Genomic DNA, 24,360 nt, shown 5'->3' on the forward strand with positions numbered 1-24,360 from the left:
TCTATTGTTGTTTGTATCCACCATGTCTACTCTCAACTCGTACTTCCCAGTGGAGGTCAACATATGGGTGTATTTGTTGCCTATATGAGAAAAAATATATCAAAGGAGTAGGTCCAGGCCGATTTTGGCCTCAAATATAAGGTTCATCTGACGAAAAATTTTGGAACCTTTTTTAAACACTAAAGGGTCTATTCCAGTTGATTGAATTAGTTTATGTGAATGATTTTTTACTGATTCAGTCATAAAAAAAACCCACTCCAATTCAAGCGTTAATCATGTCAATATGAAAAATCTATCAAGTATGCCAAAAAGATGTATTTTGTCAAATATGAAAGCCGCATCCGTGTTCATCCTCAACCTTTACATATGTTATGTGTTATCATCAAATACAACTTAGATTTCAATATCAAGAATGAACACAATTGCGGCAACTTTCATTAAAGACGGAAACCGGTAAAAATAAATAAAATGTTAAAATTGTGAAGATTTCAGTAATTTAGCATGCATAATGATGTTAGTACCCGATATATGTGCATTATATGATTAAAAAACCCATGTTTATGTAGCAGAAGCATTTTACTTTCCAATAAATAACTAAAAGTTAACATGTTAACAATTTTGTAAAACTGTTAAAAAACCTGAAAATCGGGTCTTACTGTACCTGTAGATTATAAAATGCTCAAAAATATAAAATAGCTTTTATGACTATGTTTTTTTTCACTCCCTACATATTTCATATCCCGCCTTGTCTAATTGCTCATTTTCTTAGATATTTAAAACAAGAACAAAACTTACCAAACCAGAAGTCGCCATGTATATCACCAAATCCATTTTCGCATTCAACCCATGTACGTTTAAAACCAACAAATCCGCTATACCGTTTTAACATAACCTGTTGAATATGCAATGTGAAAACGAATGTTATCACAAATTTAAACTACCAGTTATTTTTATTGTCTTTTAATGACTCATGTTCGGTGAAATTGTTTCCTCTTTTAAAACAAAAAGGTTCAAACTTATTTTTTTCCAGGTTTAAGATACCACTTTCACTGTTAGTACTTATCTAAATTCCACACCAGCATAAGTAGTATAATGATCATCCTTTTTTTCGAAATACGTATGCCATATCAGTAATACAAATGTAAAAAAAAACCTTAACAGTAAAGCAAGAACTGTAGCTTTTAACACCAGTTCTCCCTAAGGATCAAACTCATAAAGACATGAACGTTCACAGATTTTCAAAAATTTTTGCAGGGACACTTCATTCGGCAATAGTAATTCAAAAATGTATTTATATCTGATAGTGTTGCTGTGGTTGCTATGGAAACAGCATGTCATATTTCTGATATTGTAATTTGAACTAAAAAATGAGTTTCTTGATAAAAGATACAAATTGCAGAGAATTTGTTTAAATGAGTGAATATGTACTAAATTAATAATTTTGAAATGGCCAAATGAATATTTTAATTTGTCTAAATTTACCTTGGAGGTCTGATTAATTGTATGAGAGCTCAATGTATAGGGCTTTGTATTATTTTTCTTAAAAAACTTTGGAAATTTCACAGCCAAAATATATTAATTGCACCAAACATCATTAAATTTAGTATAGATATTTTAAAACAAGCTACCAAAGACAATCAATTAAGAAAAAAATATTAGTGGGGTAAACATTATTTTTCATATAATCACCATTGAAAATTTTCAAATAAGCATCATTTTTGTCAGAGAGTTACTTCCCTTTTATTGCCTCATTTATTTAGAAGCAATAAACAAGCTATTGTCCATAACAACATAACAGACGACAGTAGATGGTAATATGTGTGCACCTTGTTGAGAAATAACCAGAAAACAGTGAGATGAATAGTAGTTTAAGTTGTTTTGACACATCTGTGTGTTGTAGTAGTTCTTATGAAAGCCTCTGTGACATAGATAGGGAAATATCAGACATAGTATTGTCAGAAGTTGGTCTGCTTTTCTGTCAGAGAACCAAAAACTTTTCAGTCTGTAATGTTCATTTGGAGAAAATCTTGATTAAAAACCGGTCTAAGAATAAATCTGTTCGATGTGCTATTCCAACACTACTTTCACACCATAAGAAGACAGCTCCACGGGCGGAGAGAAATATTACAAAGGATGCCATGTTGAAGATTCACAGCAGTACTGGCATTGTACTGGCTATTGGAACCCGTAAGTATTATACAAATTCATTGCCAATCATTTTCTTGATGATCAAATGCCTTATAATTGAATATAAATATATATGAATGATCTGTAAAATACACGTAAAAGCTGACCCCATTTCATCTTGAAACAGATGCTGAATAAAGTAGTTAAATCACCAAATATATTTTCGAAATTATTAATGAATTGACAGTTATACTAACACTGAGTTGTTGATTATGATTGTATATCATCTGTTGTAGATGTTAGACTGAAAAACAGTACTTGAAAATACTTTCACAAACATTTTTTGTTTATAACAAATGTCAAATTACCTCCCTTTACAAACTAATGGGCTGGCAGAAGTTGCTGCTAAAACCCAGAAAATTTGCAATTTAAAATATTCTGACTGTAAATTTATATTACAGTTAGTAAGCACACATCAAACTATTGCATTTTATAAAAACAAAGTAATTTTTAAAGAAATATTTGCTAGAATGTTATCTAGTATGCAAATGTGATTTACCTTAAAATAGTACCAGATAAAAAGTATATCATAACAAAACATCAAATAAATTTGAGTGAAATAATTTACATGAAATGGTGTGATTGATGGAATATACATTACACACAATCATGTACTTCATTTATAGATATAAATAATTAGAGGGTTGTCTCCAAGCAAACTACACCAAAATCAATAAATAGTGCTTGGATTTATTTTTAAGATTTTTTATAGCAACTTCATGTATGACTAGTATGTACATTCGTATTTAATATTATTTACAACAATTTATTCTATCAAGTCAACTTTCGACTTTGCAAAGTTTTATTGCTTATATTTATTATCTTCCAATAAAATGTATCATAATATATTGTATGTATGTTGGGTTTTTTTAATTATTAAATGAAGCATGCTTTTTTCTTTACAAACAGCTATCTGTTCAAACTGCAGAAAACACTTGTCATCAGGCAAACCAGATGCACATCTTGAGGTTTCAGAGCCAAGTGAGGAAATCTCTGTAGAGACATTATCAGAGGTATTTTGTATATTATTATACTGTATTAAATATATATTATATGTTATTCAGGTCTCAGACAGGGTATATACTGTGACATTCCCGGCTTAGAGTTTATATCCCCTGAGCAGAAGGCGAAGGGGATATAATCCCTAAGCCGGGAATGTCACAGTATATACCCTTTCTGAGACCTGAATTACACATATATTACGGATTACCCCTGATTTAATGTTATTTTCCAGTGCAGGGATTTGTTGACAACACATATATATTGAAAAACCCAACCTGATATGTTCAGCATACGTGAAGGATTTTTTCTAATTTGCTGTGAACATAATTTTATCGTGTATGTAATAATTTATAATAACACTTTTAACATTAAATTTAAGAAGTAAAAGTGTAAATTGCGTGATTTTGTATAAAAAATGTATTATTGACTGAAGCACGTCATTATTCTCCCTCTGTGAGCCTCTGACAGTCTGATAGCATTTGACTACGTCACATAGTAACCGGTTTTATGATGACGTTTTTGAGGTTCCAATTGGGGATAAAAACGTCGTATATACCCCGGCAGTTTCCTGAATATATACTGACATCTCTGTGTTGTTATCCAATCACAAACCTCGACACATTTGTAATCCGTAATATATATATATATATATGATAAGTATATAGGGTTATTGCATGAATATTCCCCAAATTTCATGCAATAACCCTTTTATTGCATAGCAATATAATATCTGAAAAGTAAAAATTGGTTTAAACTAAGAAGATTTTGTCATTGATGACATCATGAAATTAGAAGATTAATTGCACCAGTGCAATATTGGAATTTATTGCACACTATAAACTTTTGGTTACTTTCTGTGGGAAGGAAATATTATATTGATATGCAATAATTTATAATATATTGATAAATGATTTTTCATTTGATATTTATAAATTGCATTTAATGCTATTAATTCAATTAGAAACACTTCTGATAAAGCCAGTTATAAGACCAAAACATATATATAATATATATTAGAAAATATTTATGAACTTTCAAAATTATAACTAAATACTGTTATCATTTTTTTTTTTATAAAACACATAATTACATAAATGCAATATTTGGTTGTATAACTTTATCCTGTGATATTAATTTACTCAATAATCTTGATATTTGAATTTATCTGGAACTTGAAAGAATTAGTGAATGAATAAATGTAGATATTCAAAAAAATCAAAAAAGCTATCATACCATATCTTCTTTTTTTAGATCTATATTTCTTGCTTTAAAAGTATAAGAGTAACAGAACAAAATATGATTAGTAAAGGTTATACTATACGCCCCCCCCCCCTCTTTCAACACAGAGCATTTTATTACATACAAGAAAATAGACATTTTGTATATAAATCTTTGGTGTTTTGGAGACTTTTCTCTATATCATTAATAGTTGATGCACAAATTGAAAGCACTAAACATACAAATAAAATAAATACTGAACAAATAAGTATAGCACAGACCTTCTTGAAAATGAAGGCAAAATGGTTTCTTGTCTAAAGTAGCAAAGTCAGATTTTCATGAACACTCCCAATAGCAAAACATAATATATGGAAAATAAAAAATGAGTACAAATATGGTAGAGTATTTAGTCCAATTATGTGTAAAATGCAGCTCTCGTTTCATAATTACCGTAATTTTTATCTTTTCAGATTGACAATAACACAAATTTAGCTTTAAACATTGATGGAGAGAAAAGAGAAGACAAACGCTACAGTTCTGATTCATGTACAAAACTTTGGAATGATCACCAACAGGTATTTTTCATTTTCACATTATAACAGATGACCTTATCTTTAACTTCAACAAATAAGTTTCAAAGTATTGAATGGATATGTATTGGATTAAATAAGATGAAGGCATGTTAATGAGACATATAACCAAATGCCAAATAAAGGTTTTGACACAAATGTGTTGGCTCCCTTATGTCATGACAATAAAAAATGAGATTGCAATCTGGCATCAATGTACAATGTGGACATATTTTTCTTATTGTATTGTATTTTTGCAAAAATGTGATTTATTTGTTATTTGTTGAGTTGTAATTCATGCATGATAAGACAATAACCAAATCAGAGTATATTACTTGAAGCATATTTATTTTTAGGAAACAGTAACAGATGGAGAGAGTCAAACAGAGAGTGAAAGTATGTGCTTAGAGACAGGTGACAGCCAATATTCAGAGGCATCAGTTTGTGTGATGGACAAGTTACAGAAGCTGAATTCCTTCCTGGCCATATCAGATGTGTCACCTGTGAAAGAAAAATTGATTCCATTATCATCATCTACAGATAAAACCAAGCAGAGATGCCTGTCAAAAGCTCTACAATGTATGTCAGCCATTTGTGAAACCATCTGCCCTGGTGAGGGAGACTCTTTAAAAGATTTGTTGTTCAAGTCTGTGTTTTCAGCACATACACCTGAAAAGTCCTCTACACATGATCAAACAGCACTTATATTGAAGGACATATATATTTCAGCAGAAACATGGTCATTAAGAAGGCAAATCCTATCAGTTTTATCCAGAAATTATAGCTTTAATGAGGTCAGAGAGGTATGTTGCATCTCATTGGCAAGTTACATATGTCATATATATATATATATATAATATTAAAAAGAAGATGTGGTATGATTGCCAATGAAACATAACTCTCAACAAGAGACAAAAATGACACCGAAACTATCAACTGTATATATATATATAATACGTCACTGTACAGACTTCAACAATGAGCATAGGCCACATCACATAGTCCCCAGCTATAAAAGGCCCAGAAATGAGCCAAAATATTTGTTACATCAAATTTATTTGAATATATGGCAATATAGTGGAGATAACTGTATTGTGTTCAAGGCATGGCCTTAGAAAAACATAATTTTATTGTCGCCAATATAGCTAGGTTTACCTAGCTTCTTTTCACTTCCCTAGGTTCACTGAAATTGCAAGAGTAAAATCAACCTTTAATGATGGCAAAGCTTTAAATACAATACATATATGACAAAATTTTCAAGATATTTATTTTTATTGATAGTATAGTATTTATGTTGCTTTTATATCTATTCAATTTTATTTATTTTTTAGATGATACCGGATCTGACAAAGTACCGATTTTATGCTGCCAAACTGCACAGTGATGAAGTAGGCTGTGGTCTCCCTGTGTCCAAAGAAAGACTAACGAGAAACAAGATAGACATAGCAGAGTTGGAACACTTTATAGATTTCATTATCAGTTCAGATGTTGTTAAAGATCTACCTTTTGGTATGAAAACTATGAAGCTTACAACTGGAGAAATAGTCGCTGTGCCGAATTTGATTCGAAGTCTTGCACCTTCATCTCTTGTAAATCAGTACATTCAGTATTGTGAATCAGAAAATGTTGGTCATTTAGGTATGTTTATAAAAAGATAGATAAACACTTTTAAAATAATAATTATTTTGATTTGAGCCCACTGATGACAAAACTCCCAACTGGTGTTGATAAAAATATGAGCCTGGTGCCCTTGATACAGCTGTTAACAAATTATAAATAAAGGGTTGACAAGAAATTGAGAGTCATGAAACAGTTATAATTCCATATGCATGTACATAGTTATCTTGAATTCAGGTTGACATAATATACAAGAAACATGGGACACCTTCGTCAGCTTATGTTTGTTAATTTGAAAAAGACATTGTTCACATAGAATAGATTTTTCTAAAAAAATAAGGATGTTGTAGTCATTAATTTATTGATTTTATTCATAATGACAATAAAAAATTTGGTGTGTTATCAAATTGAAATTTATATATATGTGTATGATCAACTATTATTTCCATTTCCATTCTCAATTTTATTATATTGTAATAATTGTAGGAAGAAGTACAATGTATAAGATCCTTAATGACTGTTCTGCCTCAGTAAGGAAATGTGTTGAGGGACTTGACTATTACATCGCAGAGGGTGGAAAGGCATTTCAAGATCTTGAAACCATCATAGAAAAACTCTGCACATCCAGTGAAAAGAAGAAAGAACTGAAATCCAAATTGCTAAATGGGAAGCGATATATCAAATCAGATTTCAAGGTATTTGAAAACATATTGATAGTCTAAATCATGTTATAAGAAACATTATAATTAAATAAATTGAAAGTGACATGTTAGCTTATGTCAATGATTGAACTACAGTGTTACCTAACTGTAATTGTCACCACACTCTATATACATATATTGATACCATAAGGCACATTTGAACAACAATGAACATGTTGAATGGAAGTACTTCTTTGAAAAATAACAAATATACAAGTTCACTCAAACAACATGTAGTAGGTCTGAAAATAACTAGGAATTTTAACCAATGAATTGTTCAGTTGAGCAATGGAGACTCAAGTTTACATTATTATGATGTTGGCTGTGTTTATAATTAAACCTATAGGTTACCTAGTAATTTACATGTGATCTTTTTTTTTGTGGATGTACAGATCTGTTTACCCTTTTAATTTCTTAAGTTTGGAACAAATCTTTCTAATGGTTTAGATTTTTTTTTAAATCAAAAGGTACATATCCAAAAAGAGAATGCTGTTCCAGATCATTGCCAAATGTTTGCACTAAGTGATAGTGAAAAGTGCTTCTCCCAAAGTTGTAACACCCAGCATACACACAGTTGTGAACAGTGTATTGACTTGACAGACTTTTTAGCTGAAATAAGTACTCTAACACAGAATGGTACATGGGACAATAAAGATTCCATTGTATTCCAGGTAATTTCAATCACCTTATTTCCATTTCCTTAACTAAATGGAGAAGTAAACAAAGGAATTTTAAATTGTCTTAGCTAATTGTTCAATACTGTGGTCATGAACCATTACATTCAAGTACAAAAAATTGTCATCATAAAAATACTGTAACCTCCCTTGATAGAGTAGACATGAAATGACTTCAGTGTGAATTGCTTTGAGATTGATAGTATAGCTGTATGTAAGGTTGTTGAATTGTATTTAAAAAGAAAGACTGTGTGTTAATTAGGAATTAACCACTTTTCCTACCATAATTTACTTTTTCAGGTTGAAAATGCTGTAGAAGCTATAAAAGATTGGAAAAGTCATGCTATGAGAGCTAGGAATCAAGAAGGTGCAAAACAAGATCTGCTAAAGAATTTAAATGAAAATCAAGCACTAATCACATGTGACTGGGCGATGAAATTTCTTCCACGCAAATTTAGAGAAGGTCAGAGTGACTGGTTCGCCAAACGTGGAATCAACTGGCACATTTCAGTAACATTATACAAACAAGGGGAAGAACTAAAGACAATTACACATGTACACATTTTTTCATCCCAGGTAATAAAAAGATATTGCTAGTTTTTCTTAAAGAACAAAGCTATTAAGGGATATATAATTATCTATTATTTCCAGTGTTCAGCTTTTTGAAAAAATCGAATTTCTTCAGATAATTATTAGCTTTCAGAAATTTGTTGGTAATTGGAAAATGTTCTTTGCATATAAATAAGGCTAACTTTTATTCAACTTCAATATCAAAACTTTGATATAAAATTTGTAATCTTTTTAAATTTTTGTAAATTCATGAATTATTGCAAAAAAGGTGTCTAGGTTGTTTTATCTCAATAATTCATTATAAAAGCAGACAATTACTTTCTTAATTTACAATGAATCATTTTTCTATAATTCTGAATGCTGATTTCCTTTTTCTTTATTTCTGTATCATTTTTGAGCTGCATTGTTTTAACTCAATGCATCACAGATTAAGAAAGATTTATCCAAATGAATGGCAAGCTGTTTTACTATTTATTCGAATTTCAAGATATCTCATATAATATATATAAGATATCTGATATAATATATATAAGTTATCTCATATAATTTATAAGATATCTTATATAATTTCATTTTTATAAGATATCTCATATATTATATAAGATATCTCATATATATATATATAAGATATCTCCTAAAGTTTATAAGATATCTTAAGATATCTCATATACTTTATAAGATGTCTCCTAAAGTTTATAAGATATCTTATAAAGTATATGAGATATCTTATAAACAACTTTTATATAAGATATCTTATATAGTTTATAAGATATTGTATATAGTTTATGAGATATCTTGTAAAGACAATTATATAAGATATCTGATAAACTATATAAGATATCTTATAAGGTTTATGAGATATCTTGAAGTAAGAATAAATAGCAAAATTGCTTGCCATACAAATTGCTTTTTATAAGTAACAAAACATTGTCATTTTATATTTTAGATATCTCAAGATGGTTCTGTTACTGCTTCTGTGTTGTGTGATGTAGTCCATGACCTGAGAAAACAACTACCAAATATACAGGAGGTAAACTTCTTCTCAGATAATGCAGGATGTTATAAGAACACAATGATGATGGTAGCACTTAAAGATGAACTAGGAGATAAGTTGAAAACATACAATTTCAGTGAAGCACAGGATGGCAAAGGTAAAATTTCATAGTTTTCAAATTTATTTTTCAAAATAAAAAATATTTCAATAAATTGAAAAAAGATGACTCTCCACAAGATACCAAAATGACACAAAAATTAACAATTATAGGTAATGGTAAGACCTTCAACAATGCGCAAAGCCCATACAGCATAGTTATCTTTAAAAGGCCCTAAATGACAATGTAAAACAATTCAAACGAGAAAACTAACGGCCTTATTTATAAAAAAAAATAATGAGAAACACATACACAAATGACAACCACTGAATTACAGGGTCCTGACTTGGGATAGGCACATACATACAAGTCAATTTTAGATTGAAGGTTTTTTTTTTTGTTGTCTTCAGATGGGAAAAGAATTATCAAAATTTACATTTTGTGACCTACAACTGCATTAATGTATTATCCTAATTGCATGCATGTATAATGGAATAATGGTACTTATTTTAAGCAATTTTAAAGGTCTTGTCTTCTGATCCTGATATTTGGAGAATAACTTTTTTTTGGTAGTTTCTCAAATATAAAATGTATATATATTCATATTGATTTGCAACCATTGCATTGTATGTAATGACAGTTTACAAATGTGTTGTAGGTCCATGTGACCGCAGAGCTTCACATATCAAGGCATGTGTTAGAAGATACATTAATGAGGGACATGATGTCACATCTGCAGAGGAGATGAAAAAGGTGAGTCTGAATAAAATACTAATTTTATATGCAAAAATAAAGAGTAAGAAGTTGACATAGTAAGAAGTATGCCAATTACAAAAAGAGTGTTATAAACGTCTTGTCAAGGAAACAAATCTCCATAAAGAGATATATAATCAGCTAAAGTCACTGTATGACCTTTAATAGAAAAAAAAAGTCATTACTGCATTGAATGGTTTACAGGGCTGAAATAAGTGAAAAATTATTTTTAAACACCTTAAAAAAACTTACAACCTAATTAATGTATAACACAAATTTCCAAAATAACAATGCATCTGACTTGGGACAGGCACATGTTATTCATTGCAAGGTTTAACATATCAGTGTGTACACTACAGTAAAAATCAACTAAAATGACATAACCCACCAAAACGACATAATGAACAACCAACAATACACTAAGAACACAAATCATCATTTGAGAATTGGTATGCATTAATTTCAGCCAAGATGTTATGCATAGTTATATGATAAGAGAATTGGTATTTATTATGCATACCCAGTAAGTAATAACCTGTTATAAACATAGCAATTCTAATTTTCATTTCTGCTTATTTTTACAGGCTATAGATGTTAAACAGAAAGGATCATTTAGGGTTAGAGTTGTTGACATTGTTACTAATTTGGATGCAGAGAAGTCACAGATTAAACCAATTACTGGAATTACTCAATTGCATAATTTTTCATTTGATGTCAATGGAATAACAGTTTGGAAGGCATATGGAATAGGAGAAGGTAATAAACAGAATTATGAATCTGACCTATGAATAACTAACACATGTAGTTTTGTGTCTCAATGAATATCATCTGCTTGTTTGCCATGGTTAACATGGTTAAGGTGTACATTTAATTTATTGCACTTTTTCATGCTTAAACAAATAGTCAATAGTTACTGCTTTGACCTTGATGGCCAATTGTCTAAACTGCTACTGTAATCACTAGCCAGTCAGCACTAAGTTTGTATGTTCATTCTCTGATCGGGCATTATAGACACCAATATACTAGATAAGATTCCTTATAAAAAGTTAGTGGTATTTTCAGGTCACCCCTGCTTCCTCCAACCATTCAACCAGATTGCCCCAAAATATCCTCAAAAAGTTGCTCAAAAGTGGCATTTCATTACCAACCAACAAAAATTCAATCAAAATCAGTATAATTCTCCTGGTATGGTTCTGATAAAGCCTGTGCAACATTTTGATCTATTTTTCTACTCTTTTGAAGAAATGTCAAATAAAGCAGTAACTAGGTTCCATCTTGATAATTATGGAGAAACTGTTCAAATATAAGTGTCTTTCATGTGTTATTTTCAAAAAAATTGTCACAGTATTTCTGTCTGACACTGAAGTTTAAACTAGTTGTTGCAATACATTGAGATTGTATCAATTTGACCATAGGAATTGGTGACTAATAAGTATATAATTTTTGTAGGAAAGCGGATAGCATGGGAAAACATCGGAACCACAGAGCAAAGAACCAATCTGTTGGTTAAAGTTGATTGGACAATTACAGCTCCTCAGTTGTTGGAAGTAGAAGGTAATCCATTTGTTTTGAAAATAACCAGCTACTCTAAATTCAGAAATTATTGCGAGGTTTTTATCATTTCGAAAAATGCAACAGAGATGTTACAGTAACGCAATAATTTAATGTTGAGATATTTTATATGAATTAAACATTTTTTTCTCTCAAAATGTTTAAAAATGAAAATTGCATTAAGTCCTAAATTAAAAAATGGCAATATTAGTGCACGCAATACTTTCTGAATTTACAGTAATCAACTTCCAGCTAAATTTTACTTTATTTTTTTACAATTTATTAAAACAATTTAACAATTTAAATTTAAACAGTTTTTTTACTTTTGAACCTAAGAATTGCATGATATTTTTTTTTATGTGTAACACCATCATCACATCCTTAAAAGGGTACACAAAAAAATCATTTGAAATCTATCCTACATGTCATTGCAGTAAAAATAACCTGTGCCATAGACATACATCTTGGTCTTTCAAAGCTCTATTATTATTTTATTTTGTGATTCTATAAAATGTTTTGGAAGCTTGAGGTTGCATGCAATGCTAAACCTTGTACACAGGAAGAGAAAAGGTGAAAGTTTTATTGTTAAGGTTTTTGTAAATTTGAATATATAGTACTGGACAGGATATATCACCTGTGTATTGTACTTTAAAAAGAGTTAACTAATAATAGGATAACCACACATTCAACTTCAAAATTTCAAACGTAGAAGAGTCAGAACATATTATGATCCTGAAAACAGAGGGCATTTTGCATGCTTATGATTTCTTTATCTGCATTTTCTATGGAAGGTTAGACTAAACAGTAAAATTAAAGGGTAATACATTTTGCATTTTTCTCAGTAAGAGAATTTCTGCAGTTGACTGTTATTATTTATTGGTAATAATTTCATCATATTTGAACATGAAATAAAATTATAAAATTGTGTTAGAAAATAATATGTTTTTTTTTTAATCATTTCAGTTATGGCACAAGAAGAAGAACTTGTAGAACCAAACCCCAAAAAACAAAAGAAGAACTCCATCAATCAGCCATATGATTGCCCAAAAGATGGCTGCACAAGAGCTTTTAAAACTCAATGTGCACTGGAGCAACACATCATTGTTGGTAATTGTGATTATCACAATGAAAAAACAACTGAAGATAAAGCCAAGTCAATGTATGGACAAAAAGTTAATTCTTTGTTTCACGGAACAAGGGTTCAACTGGATTGTAACTTTAATGACTGCCGAACCTCAGAATCAGTAAAGGGATGGGCACTGAAAGGTAAAAAGAAAAGAACAGTTTTTACTCAATCTCAAGTGAATTACATGAAGGAGAAGTTTGATATTGGGAAGGTATCAGGTAGAAAAGTCGATCCCTTTCAAGCAGCTAATGAAATGAGACAGCTGCAAGAAGAGGGGAAATATGTTTTTTCAAGGAAGGAATATTTAACTGGGCAGCAGATTACAGCATATTTTTCAAGGTTGGCACTCAAAGACCGAAAGACCGACCTTGATGATTTCAGATCTGCCGAAGAGGAAAATAATAAAAGATGCCTTAAACAGGAGATTTTGGACAGTGTTTCTTTATAACTTTGATTAAACAGTGTCTTCCATAAATTGAGCTCAATTATCTAGTATCACAATTTTTTTTTTGTTAATTCTAGTACGAACAAAACCCTTATCTCATTTATCAAGGCAAAAACTTGAACTTTGCAAATTTGACCTTGACAGTTTAAAGTTGTCCTGAAAGTGCAATTGGAACCTTTTTTTAACATCAAAAGGACATATCCTTATTCACTGACTAGCTTGATTAAAAATTGCAATTCAAGAAGATTTGTTACTCTTCTAGACCAAAACCAGACAAAGTTGAGTATTTTTTTTTTTTTTTTTTTTTTACCTTGACCTTCAATTTTGAATTTTTACATCTGGCAAGTCTTATTTGTGTTTCTTTCTTTATAGTAATAACCAATGTAGATATATACTATTAACATTAAAGAAACAGTCAGGAATATCATTTTAAAATCTACAAATTTTGGCAAAAATGTCAATATTTCAGATCTTTGACATTGACCTCTGACCTTGACCTTTGGAGTATTGATCTAAAAGTCCTTATCAATCTTTTGCTTTTAATAGCATCTCATTGGCCTTTACTTTTTGAACATTTTGGTTAATGATTGAATGTAGTAAATGAAAAAAACTTACCTTGATATGTGCCAAATGAAGAAAATGTGCAACTCGGTGGGGGCTTTTTGGGGTTCATGTTAAAGTATAAATACTTCTTACCCCACTATTTTTTTTTAAATTTTGGACAGCATAATAACAATGTTCTTTAAAAAGAGTAATAACTTTATCACTGATTTGGTGCATTTTTATAAATTAGCCTTAGAAATCCATTCAATATTTGACATATTAAAAAAATGAAAAAAGAGGGGTGACCTTCTATATTTTTTTTATAGTAAGGAAATATAGATGTTTACCAATAGATGTATTTATGACATGATTAAACTATACTAAGTTCATGTTTTCTTTGTTATTGCCCAATCAGTTATGCATAATGAGATTTGAATTACAGAAAATGGCCCAAAAAGGGTATTATTTTCATGTAAAATGGATGAAAATAAGCATGAATGGTTACCATGGCAACCGTACTGAAACTTTGAATTTTTTTATTGTTTAAGTTATTGTAGGGTGGTAATAGACTCTGTATACAAGTATGACCAAATTCTGAGACTATGCATGTCTGGCCCCCTCATTAAAATTCTGGTCCTTACAGAGAATTCGTCTTAAGTCTTAAGTTTATAAAATACCCCATACCGTCCAGCCTCCCCCATCTGTGGTCATGTCGCAGTACGCCTGAATAGGTTTATCTCTCCCTCGATAAATCGTGTAAACACCATCATCCAGTTTTTTCTTTGTTTTCTTCTTTAACTCCGTACAGTCTTTGTACTTTGCAATTGATGGTGAGCATATTCCTGAAAAAGGTGCTGTGATGTGATTTTACAGACATATCTTTTGAATTATGATATACTGAACAACCTTAGAAACGCAACACTAGATTATTTTTATGTTATTTTTTAAGGAATGTGTCAACTTCAAAAGCGATGACTGCCTGCTACCTACACCAAAATGATAGCAAGAAAGGTAAACAAAATTATGTCTGAGATTTTTGGGGTTCTGTTTCACACCTTCTGATTTTGCATTTGTTCAACCCATTAATTGGTTTTGGCAATCATGCGGTTGGAACTTGAGGGCTTTACATGTTTCCTTCAATCAATTCTTTGGCAATCATTTCATGGGAAACATTTATGGCATGAATCTGTACCCAACGGCACTCGTCAATTTGGTTAGCAGTTGACTTTGCGGCCGTAAACATGATTGGCAAATGACGTTGCATAATCAAATTCTGTTGATGTTTCATTTTCACTACACGTTGATCTGTTCATTTATGGCCAGTAACAAATCTTGTCTACTAGTATCAGTAGAACGAGTGTCTGAAGTCATACGGTATGGTTGCAGCACATTTATGTTTTCATGATTGCAGTATTATTAAGGGTTAATTCAGTTCTTTGGGTTTTTTTTTATTTCTCAGACTTGGCAAAATGGAGATGCAACATTTAAAAAATTACTAAGTAAGGCAAAGGATTGTAAGAACTGTTCTACAAAGCAAAAAAACAGAAACAATCCTTAATGTGACCAAAATTTTGCTTTAAGAAATTCGTTCGACTTCAAAAATTCGGTATGTTCCATAACCACAGGTAGGTCAGATTTTTAATTTTTGTAAGAAGAAAGAAACATGATAAGCCTGAAAAGTAGTTGTAAGAGAATCAAAAAAGATTCGGTAAAAAAAATCAACAAAATGAGTGTTGTGTTTCTAAAGTCGTTCAGCATGTTCAGTTTATTTAACACTGTGTTCTTCTTCTAATCTACGTTAGTTTGAACTTTTCTTTGCGACAGCGACATTTCTAAGTATTTTGGAAAATGTTTAGAATACAAGATGATATTCAATTCGTATTATAATTTATACAATATTTTGTAAATTTTGTAATTATTTGATATACATGAACATAAACCATCCCTTCACGTCAAGTTCTTTCAAATGCTGATATTTTACACCACCAAGCAGGATACTCAATTTTTCACGTCAATTGGACAATAACAAAACAACACGATAATATATCTAATTGTCAATATAAAGTCTTGAAAACATAAAAATCACCCTTTGTGTCCTTTGTGAGTAAGTCAAATATTCTCCTCGTTTCTCTTTTTCCTTTTGATTCTACAACCATACAAAGAATAAGTTATCTCTCATATAATAAGTAAATAAAAATTTGAAAATTGAAACCGACAATAAACAGAACATACTTAAATCAAAACAATCATATGCTTCTTTTTACTTTACAATAGCAATAAGTGAACTGGATAATTGATCTGTCAAATTAATAACAACGAAGATAATTTTTTAAGCAAAACCAATGTAAAAGTGATTTCAATACAGTCCGATTGGCTGATTTATGTTTTATGTTTTGGTATTCGCTCCTTTCGACGGTTAACCAGTTGATATGAAAACCGTTGACAACACTAATAAATTCAAATGGTGATAATGGCGAAAAAACGTATAATTTGCATTAATTTTTCTTACTTATATGTTTGAGTTACATGATTGATGTTCTTCGGAGAAATTGGCAAATGCTAAACTGATCTGTTTATTTCTTTTGTTTTATGGTCGCTGTGTTCTTTTTTTGGATAACCATAACGAATCGATTGCAGATAAAAGTGAAGAATACTGAAGCCTTTATTATACCTATAATCATAGGCATAGGGCGGCTCTATTTCGATATGAATAGTTAATAGTTTATCTTGATGCAGATAGGTTTGTATCACCTTAGTTCTATTCCATTATTTGGAATACATACACAGTAGATAAATGATTAATATCATTAACAGAAATACCTTGAATGATCCATTTTATTTCTTTTCTGAGTTTTGTATTTAATTTCACCACATCTTTGTATACCTCAATATCTTCAAGATAATTAAAAGCTGATTACTTTAACAAATTTCTTGCAAAATTCTTTCATGAATTAAAACAATGTAAAATCAGGGGTATATTTTTCCAGACTGCTTACCTTTATATCGGAAACAGTTTAACCTGTCATGAAAATATGAGTTGCAGTTTTGTTAGTGCCTGTGATTCGTTAAAGAGACACTTTAACTAAATATATGAAAAAACCCATACATTCAGTAGCAAATTGACAGAAAAGCACATAGCTAATTAGATAATATGAACTTCACCAGATGCGTATTTCGACTATCAATGTCATCTATTTTTTCCAATGTTCCCGAGAGGATGTGCATACAAGCATGATGTTCTATTGGAGATAAACCGAGCAGAAATCGCATTGCTATAAGTATTTCAGTGTTCATTTGATATGTTGTCCTTAAATTTACTCAAGAAATGTTTGTTTACTATATACAAAAAGAAGATGTGGTATAATTGCCAACTAGACAACTCTCCACAAGGGAGCAAAATGACACAGAAATTAACAACTCTAGGTCACAGTATGGCCTTCAACAATGACCAAAACCCATACCCCATAATCAGCTATAAAGTCCCCGAAATGAATGTTAAACAATTCATAGAGTTATTTTACTTTAATTCAAACAATGAAGACACACATACTGCATTTCTTTGAGTTTGGTCTTAGATACATGAAATTTTTATCAGGTTATCAAGTTTCTTTACATAATATAAACATAACTACGTACTGTTTAAAATAGTCTGTGTATCCTTTTTCATCTCTTTTATATTTTGGTGTTGATTGCCATCAATGCACGTATCTAAGCAACAATAGAAAATATGTGTAACAACATACGTTTGTTTATACAGAAAAAGCCATTTACTAATTGGGAGGTTTTTTAGATCATTCCCTTCTTGTTTCGGTAGTACTCTTGATATATTAGTCTTGGAAAGATAAATATGCTTTTAATATGGTTTTCACCTTTTTCAAATATGTTTAATAGTTTTGAGCATCAATCAATTTATTAAATAACTGACGGTTGATAAAAAATAAAAAATAATTCTATTAACTACTCTTTAGTCATAAAACAACAAAGAAAATGCCCCCACATAATCAGTCATATTGGGAGAGGAGAATAGATTAAGAAACAATCAATAAAAGTCGTAATGTACAAGAACAATAAAATTTCATTTTCATTAAAGCCTTACCTTGTAGCTCTTGCATTATTTTGTCGACTCTCATATCATCCTCCGAAGACTCACGCTCATTTCGAACACCTGGAATATTATAAATTGTTTCTAATATATTCTAAAGATATATTTTAACCCCAAAATCTCTATGTTGTCTTATTGATCTTTGATAACTATTTTGCCTAATTGTGAACATGCAGTTAAAAATTGTAAGAAGTGATTTCAAACATTCACTGACCTTCCTTAAAATAAATAAAAGATCTGTAACAATTTTGGAAGTTCAAAATATAGAATAAATATATATTCAACAGATTAATGTCGTAGATAACTTATAGGACATGTTTAACGTGATATACAATGGTGTTAATATGATTATATAATACATATTATAATCTGATACAAAATTGACAACAACACATTTTATAATTTCAATGTGTTCGAAGCGCTTTTCTGGAGTTAGCTTGATAAACATATACATAATACAGATTTGTAGGCTTGTACAAAATAAAATTAACTTCTAAGCATGTATTAATCAACTAAAACACATATTTACGGTTAGAAACTGAATAAGAAAGATAAAACGAAAAAGATTTGAAACAGTCATAACATGTCATCACCAGTAATAAGAAACATTTTCGAAACAACCGCTATCAAATATTAATCTCTACCACCTTACGTACATGCAAAAACGTCTTAGGCCGTGTTCATATTGATATAAATTCGGTGTTGTGTTAGTGTAACTCACACGTAAACTAAACACAATTGCGTTCCCATTGACAGTGTATGTAAAGTGCGGATCCTAAAATATCATTTTACTGTATATGCCATAAATGTCTAATGTAGAATGATAAATAAACAGACGAACTTTTTTTAATTTTTGAAGAAAATGAAGAAAATTAGTTAAAATGTATATGTTCAGAAATACATAATACTAATAAAACATAGTAAGAGATACGAGCGGGGTTTTATCGCGCCTAAAGCCATCCAGCTGTGAAATATATACCAAAATAGGTGAATATTTAGGACATTTCACGAACATATCGTGCAGGTGCTTTATAACTAACAAGTAAGATGTTGTTGCAGTGTAAAAAATATTCATTTTAATACAATTATTAAAGTTTAAAATGTAGAGAGTCTTATAACAATAATTGTAATTATTAAAGTTGTATAACGTAGAATATGTTTTGTCATTCAGTTTCTTCATATTTAACTAAATTCCACTATGATGATTTCGTAATGCTAGTCTTGTTTACTGTCGAATAATGATACTAATCTTTCATTTTCACTGTGGAGCGAATCATTAGTATTGTATATGCGGTGCATTTTCACTGTATAATTATTTATTTTTTATCTATTACAGCTCTTTTCTTTAACCATGTAGAGCAAGACTTTAGTTGATTTGCTTGCTTTTTTTGTTGGATAATCATTATGATAACACCCAATTTAATTCAAATATTAAAAATACAAGTTAAACTATGCCTATTCATATTTTTTAAAATGTCAATCTTATTTACAAAGTTTGTATAAACAATTATACAAACAAAGCAAGCAAGCCAACCAAAGTTTTGCTTTACATGCGTTAGGAAATTAGCTGTAAAGCCTTAATTTAGCCGACTTGCTCAAACAATAGATAAAGTAAGAGAAAGATTTGATAAAATTTAACTTACGGAGGAAAGTTTTAAAACACTCTAATAAATTCAATAGAAATAACATTTATTTCAAATGTATTCCATTTTGTTTCTTATAAAGCGTATAGGAATCTTTATCCTTATTTTTTTTTATCCATTTCCATGACACTTCACCACTAATCACGTACATCTTGATATAGATTGCACCTTTGTTTTCCCGTTTAAAAGGTTTTACACTGGAGCCCTTTATAACTTGCTGTTCGGTGTGAACCAAGACTCCATGTTGAAGACCGCATTTTGACGTAAAATGGTCTACTTTTATAAATTGTGACTTGGATGGAGAGTTGTCTCATTGTCACATACGACATCATTATACGGCTCAAAAACGAAACGAGACGGAATAAAAAGGGATAAAAAAATCCACGCTACTTTTTTGATATATTTATAATGGGCTTAATATGAGTCAAAATAGAGTAAAATAATGGGTCGCATTTGGGTATAAGCGTCACGCCGGATTGCCGATTTTTGGCAAGCGTGACAGGTGAAAGTCAAATGATTGTGTAGTGAAAAACGGGAAATGAAGTCTAGCGGGACACGGATAATTACAAAAAATTAGAACTGCATAGTATAAGCGGGATACGGGAATCTGACAAAACAATAAGCGGAATACGGGAATCTGACAAAACAGTAAGCGGGCTCCGGGTTCAGAACCCCCCAATTAGACCCCAGAATAAGATATTTTTGTATATTCATCCTATTGTTACAGTCATGCCTTCAATAACAAATGTATCCGATGCATGCATTTTCTTATATTTTTGGTCCCTTTTTCAATTTTGTGGGGTCCAAATTTATACACAAAAGTCCTTTAATATAGATATTTGGAATTCGTTGACATGCTGAATCGAACCGTGTATCTAGTTTGGGGATTTTTTGCCTTGTTGCTGAAATAGCCCACATAGAGTTCCAAAGGGTCTAAAATCAACAAAAATGAATTCTAGCATGCATTTCGTGTACAATAACCCAAATGTGCATGGTTTTACCTCTGCGGTAGTATCCATTCGCGGATCTAGATTTTGTCATAAGTAGGGGCCCACTGACTGCCTAAGAGGGCCCGCTGCTGTCACGCTCCAGTCATTCCCTATATAAGTTAAAATCAAGGAGAAACGTAATCTGAAAAATACAATATGACATTTTAAGAATCGCTTTTGTTACAAGTGTGAAAAGCTATATATTTGATGAAGAATGAATGAGGAGTTTGTATTTCAATTTGAAAATACATGTATCATAAATCCTAAAGTCATCAACTAAGTTTTTTTTCATTTGTTGCAAGTGCATTTATCACATAATTCTACAATAAAATTCCTCACATCTTTGAAAATTCTACATTAATAATGACTGCACTAACAGTGATAATTCATCGCATCTATAGTTAAAATGGATCGCTTTCAATAATCGATATGCTATATTATGATGCTTTTATAACACTTATTTGAACTTTAATGCTATGTTTGTATATTATAAAGACATATCACAATGAAAATTTGTTAAAACTTAACTTAAAATCCTTTTACTTGATAATTTCAAAACGTTAACAAATACAGTTTTCCCATGATCCTTTATTCTACAATAGACATACCCGCATATAACAGTAAAAATGAACTAGCTGGATTCGCACTTTATATACACTGATTGATAAAACTCAATGTTTACATGTAGTGTAAATCATGTTTTACCTACACACAGTCGATAGTCAATGTAGGCCTTGTGTAGGTTAAGTGTACACAAAACTAGGCATTAAGGACATTAGTTTTATCGTGTATATATTTAAGGAGGAACTATTTTTGAGTAAAGTTGATATTTTTGATAATTATTAGTTGAAACTATTTTTGAGTAAAATTGATATTTTTGATAATTATTAGTTGTCCAAATTTTACAGATTTTTTTTGTTAGAAAAAATTAACGTACTTTATTAACCCCTAATCAAGACTCAAAACAGCATAATTGCCGAACCCATTAGGCAGCAACTAATTGATTTTCGGTGTGTGTGTGTGTGGGGGGTGGGGGTGGGGCTATTATAGTCGAGTATAAAACCTAAAGGCAAGGGGGTGGGGTGGTGAGCTATGGATTTTGTTTTGGAAACAAAAAATGTTTCCAGTTTTTGGCCCTGAATTTTTTTTTGTTTGTTTCACCCTAAGCTGCCACTATATATAATGTTAAAATTGATTTCGACTTGTCACCAAAATTTGTCCTGAAAAAAATCAATAGCTCACGCCCCCTCCCCCTCCACAAAAATGAAGTAAATAGTTGTTGCCTAATTCATTTGAAAAGGTCTTCCCGAATCGACTTGACGTACACATCAATGTTCGCCACTAGTCTTTACTCAAAAAACGATTCACGCATAAATGCATGACTTAAAAAAGTGTGAGGTAAATGATATGTTTGTCTAGTATCTCAGTTCCGTAAAAAAACACGTAAAAAAATTAAAAAAAACGTTACCCTATTCCTTTACCAAATACTCCTCGGAGAAGAAATACCATTTGAGACATACAGAAAAAATAAAAATGTAGTGATCCCTAACATCTCAATCCTTTTTTTTTCGGCTGTAAGCACGATGTTGCAGCTAACGTTTTCTAATGCGTTATCCAGACATCTCTAGTATATTCAAACTACTGCAAATTATATAAAAATGGCTTTCCTAAAGTAACAACCACTTAACTTAAAAAAAAGGGGGAGGGTTATTTTTTTTTATCTGAATCAGATTTTTTTTCGCGCGTACGTTTTTATTCCTTTTTTTCCGATGCTGGTGATCAAATACTTTTTCTTCAATATTTAACACTATAATAAAATTAATGGTACCAATTTTCTTGCACCAGATGCGCATATAATGGATGGGGGAACTCTTGATTCAGAATATTTTTTGTATCATCTGTATGACCATTTTTTTTTTTTATCAATTTGGGGATCGGAATATTTCCATTTGGAGTCAAATGGTTGTTCCCTTACCGCTAGAAAAAATTTCCAAAAATTTTGAATTCAGTTCTACGTAATGAACATTTAAATGACATATATTTTACAAGTGGGAACAAATCTTATGTACAGGTAGCTAAACAAGGTGTATAGATGTGAACAAATGTAATGTGAAACCAGTGTACACTACACTAAACTAATTGTAAACATGTTTACTCTACACGGCGTTTGGTGTGAACACGGCCTAAGATAACACATATGACTGAGTTTTATTCTTCCTTCATCTTATTACGTAACCTTTTTTTCTAAACTTTGTAAATAGTTATCAAATGATGTACATAACGATGAACGTTACGATGTACATAACGATGAACGTTACGATGTACATAACGATGAACGTTACGATGTACATAACGATGAACGTTACTATGTACATAACGATGAACGTTACGATGTACATAAGGTTGACGTCTTAAGGAAAACTAGTTTGACATACATGATTTACCATTTCCCAAGCATTATGTGAAAATGAACAGATAAATCGCCATTAAATTTTATTCCATATAACATATATGAATGAATTGGTTATCATTCTAGAAGTTTAAGATTAATGTGAAATACATATATATCAGTTATATATGAATTTAAAAAAAAATCCACTAAATTTTGAAATTGGGACACGAATAAATTATTTCGATTCTTTAACAATCGATGATAATCTGAATTGAATAATTCGAGGTTAGGAAATATTCTATACACATATCAAACTTTTACTTTTGAGAAATTTCAAAAATGTCGTTGCATTCTAACGATCAATTTCTATTTTTAACTTATTTCTATAAATATTTTTATTGATCGGCTGGACCAGGTAAAATATATTTAACACATTGTGACATTCATTTCTACATTCCAAATTGATCAGCGCGTAAAACAAAATAATTTGAAAACGGTACGACTTGTAAATCATATATTCCTGTATTAAATCTAACATAAATTTCATTCAAAATCAAAAACGCTATACCATTTAAAAAAATCTAAATCTAAATATATTTCGTACTCACGAAATTAGACAATGGTCTTGAGTCGAAAGATACCAAACATGCTAGAAACCGTTTTGTTTATTATTTTTGTTTATTATTTATTTCATTAACATTGCATGTACAGGTTTTTCGTCTTGTGGAGAGTTGTCTCATTGACAAAAATACCACACCATCTTATTTTTTATGGTGACGAATTGGTAAGGCACGAAATTAACGTAGCCAATAAATAATATATATATTACCTCTAATCATAGGCACATCTTCTGAACAGTATACGACCAATCCAGAATTTAACAGGACCAAACATTGAAAAAAGTGTACATTATGGAAAAGGTTCACATGTAACACCACAGATAGACCAGACTCATTTGGCGAATGTTTATTAAAGACCCTAAGTACAATTAACAAACTTAATTACAGTTTTGCGTGACAGAAACACTCCCTGTTTTGATATACATATATACACCAGATGTTTACTGTTTATTTGTTTTACAGGACGTTTGGTAAGAAAAAAAACAGTTGGTTTAGTCCACGTAAAAATTAAATCAAATTCATAATATTTTCGATCTAATTATATTGTTTCAGTCCTCGATTCTAATT

The 24,360-nt window shown here is 30.6% G+C and overlaps 2 protein-coding genes across 2 annotated transcripts; one reads left to right on the forward strand and one right to left on the reverse strand.

Moving 5' to 3' along the window:
• Positions 1-24,103, reverse strand: LOC134691556 (microfibril-associated glycoprotein 4-like; the record flags this gene model as incomplete). The annotated part of the gene is made up of 8 exons (XM_063552120.1): positions 24,001-24,103; positions 18,144-18,191; positions 17,684-17,755; positions 16,868-16,939; positions 16,134-16,193; positions 14,732-14,889; positions 796-892; positions 1-80 (listed from the first exon to the last, which is right to left on the reverse strand). Coding segments are annotated over exons 2-8 (573 nt in total), but the record flags the coding sequence as incomplete, so codon positions are not given.
• On the forward strand, positions 1,821-13,507 carry LOC134690577 (uncharacterized). The gene is made up of 13 exons (XM_063550534.1): positions 1,821-2,187; positions 3,097-3,200; positions 4,878-4,982; positions 5,333-5,779; positions 6,308-6,614; positions 7,080-7,288; positions 7,762-7,965; positions 8,269-8,544; positions 9,485-9,689; positions 10,288-10,382; positions 10,967-11,138; positions 11,832-11,936; positions 12,897-13,507. The coding sequence occupies exons 1-13, from the start codon at positions 1,857-1,859 to the stop codon at positions 13,505-13,507; spliced, it is 3,171 nt and encodes a 1,056-aa protein (XP_063406604.1). The 5' UTR covers positions 1,821-1,856.
• Positions 24,104-24,360: the final 257 nt, after the last annotated feature.

Source organism: Mytilus trossulus, chromosome 11, assembly GCF_036588685.1.
Source record: "Mytilus trossulus isolate FHL-02 chromosome 11, PNRI_Mtr1.1.1.hap1, whole genome shotgun sequence".
Lineage (NCBI taxonomy): Eukaryota > Metazoa > Mollusca > Bivalvia > Mytilida > Mytilidae > Mytilus > Mytilus trossulus.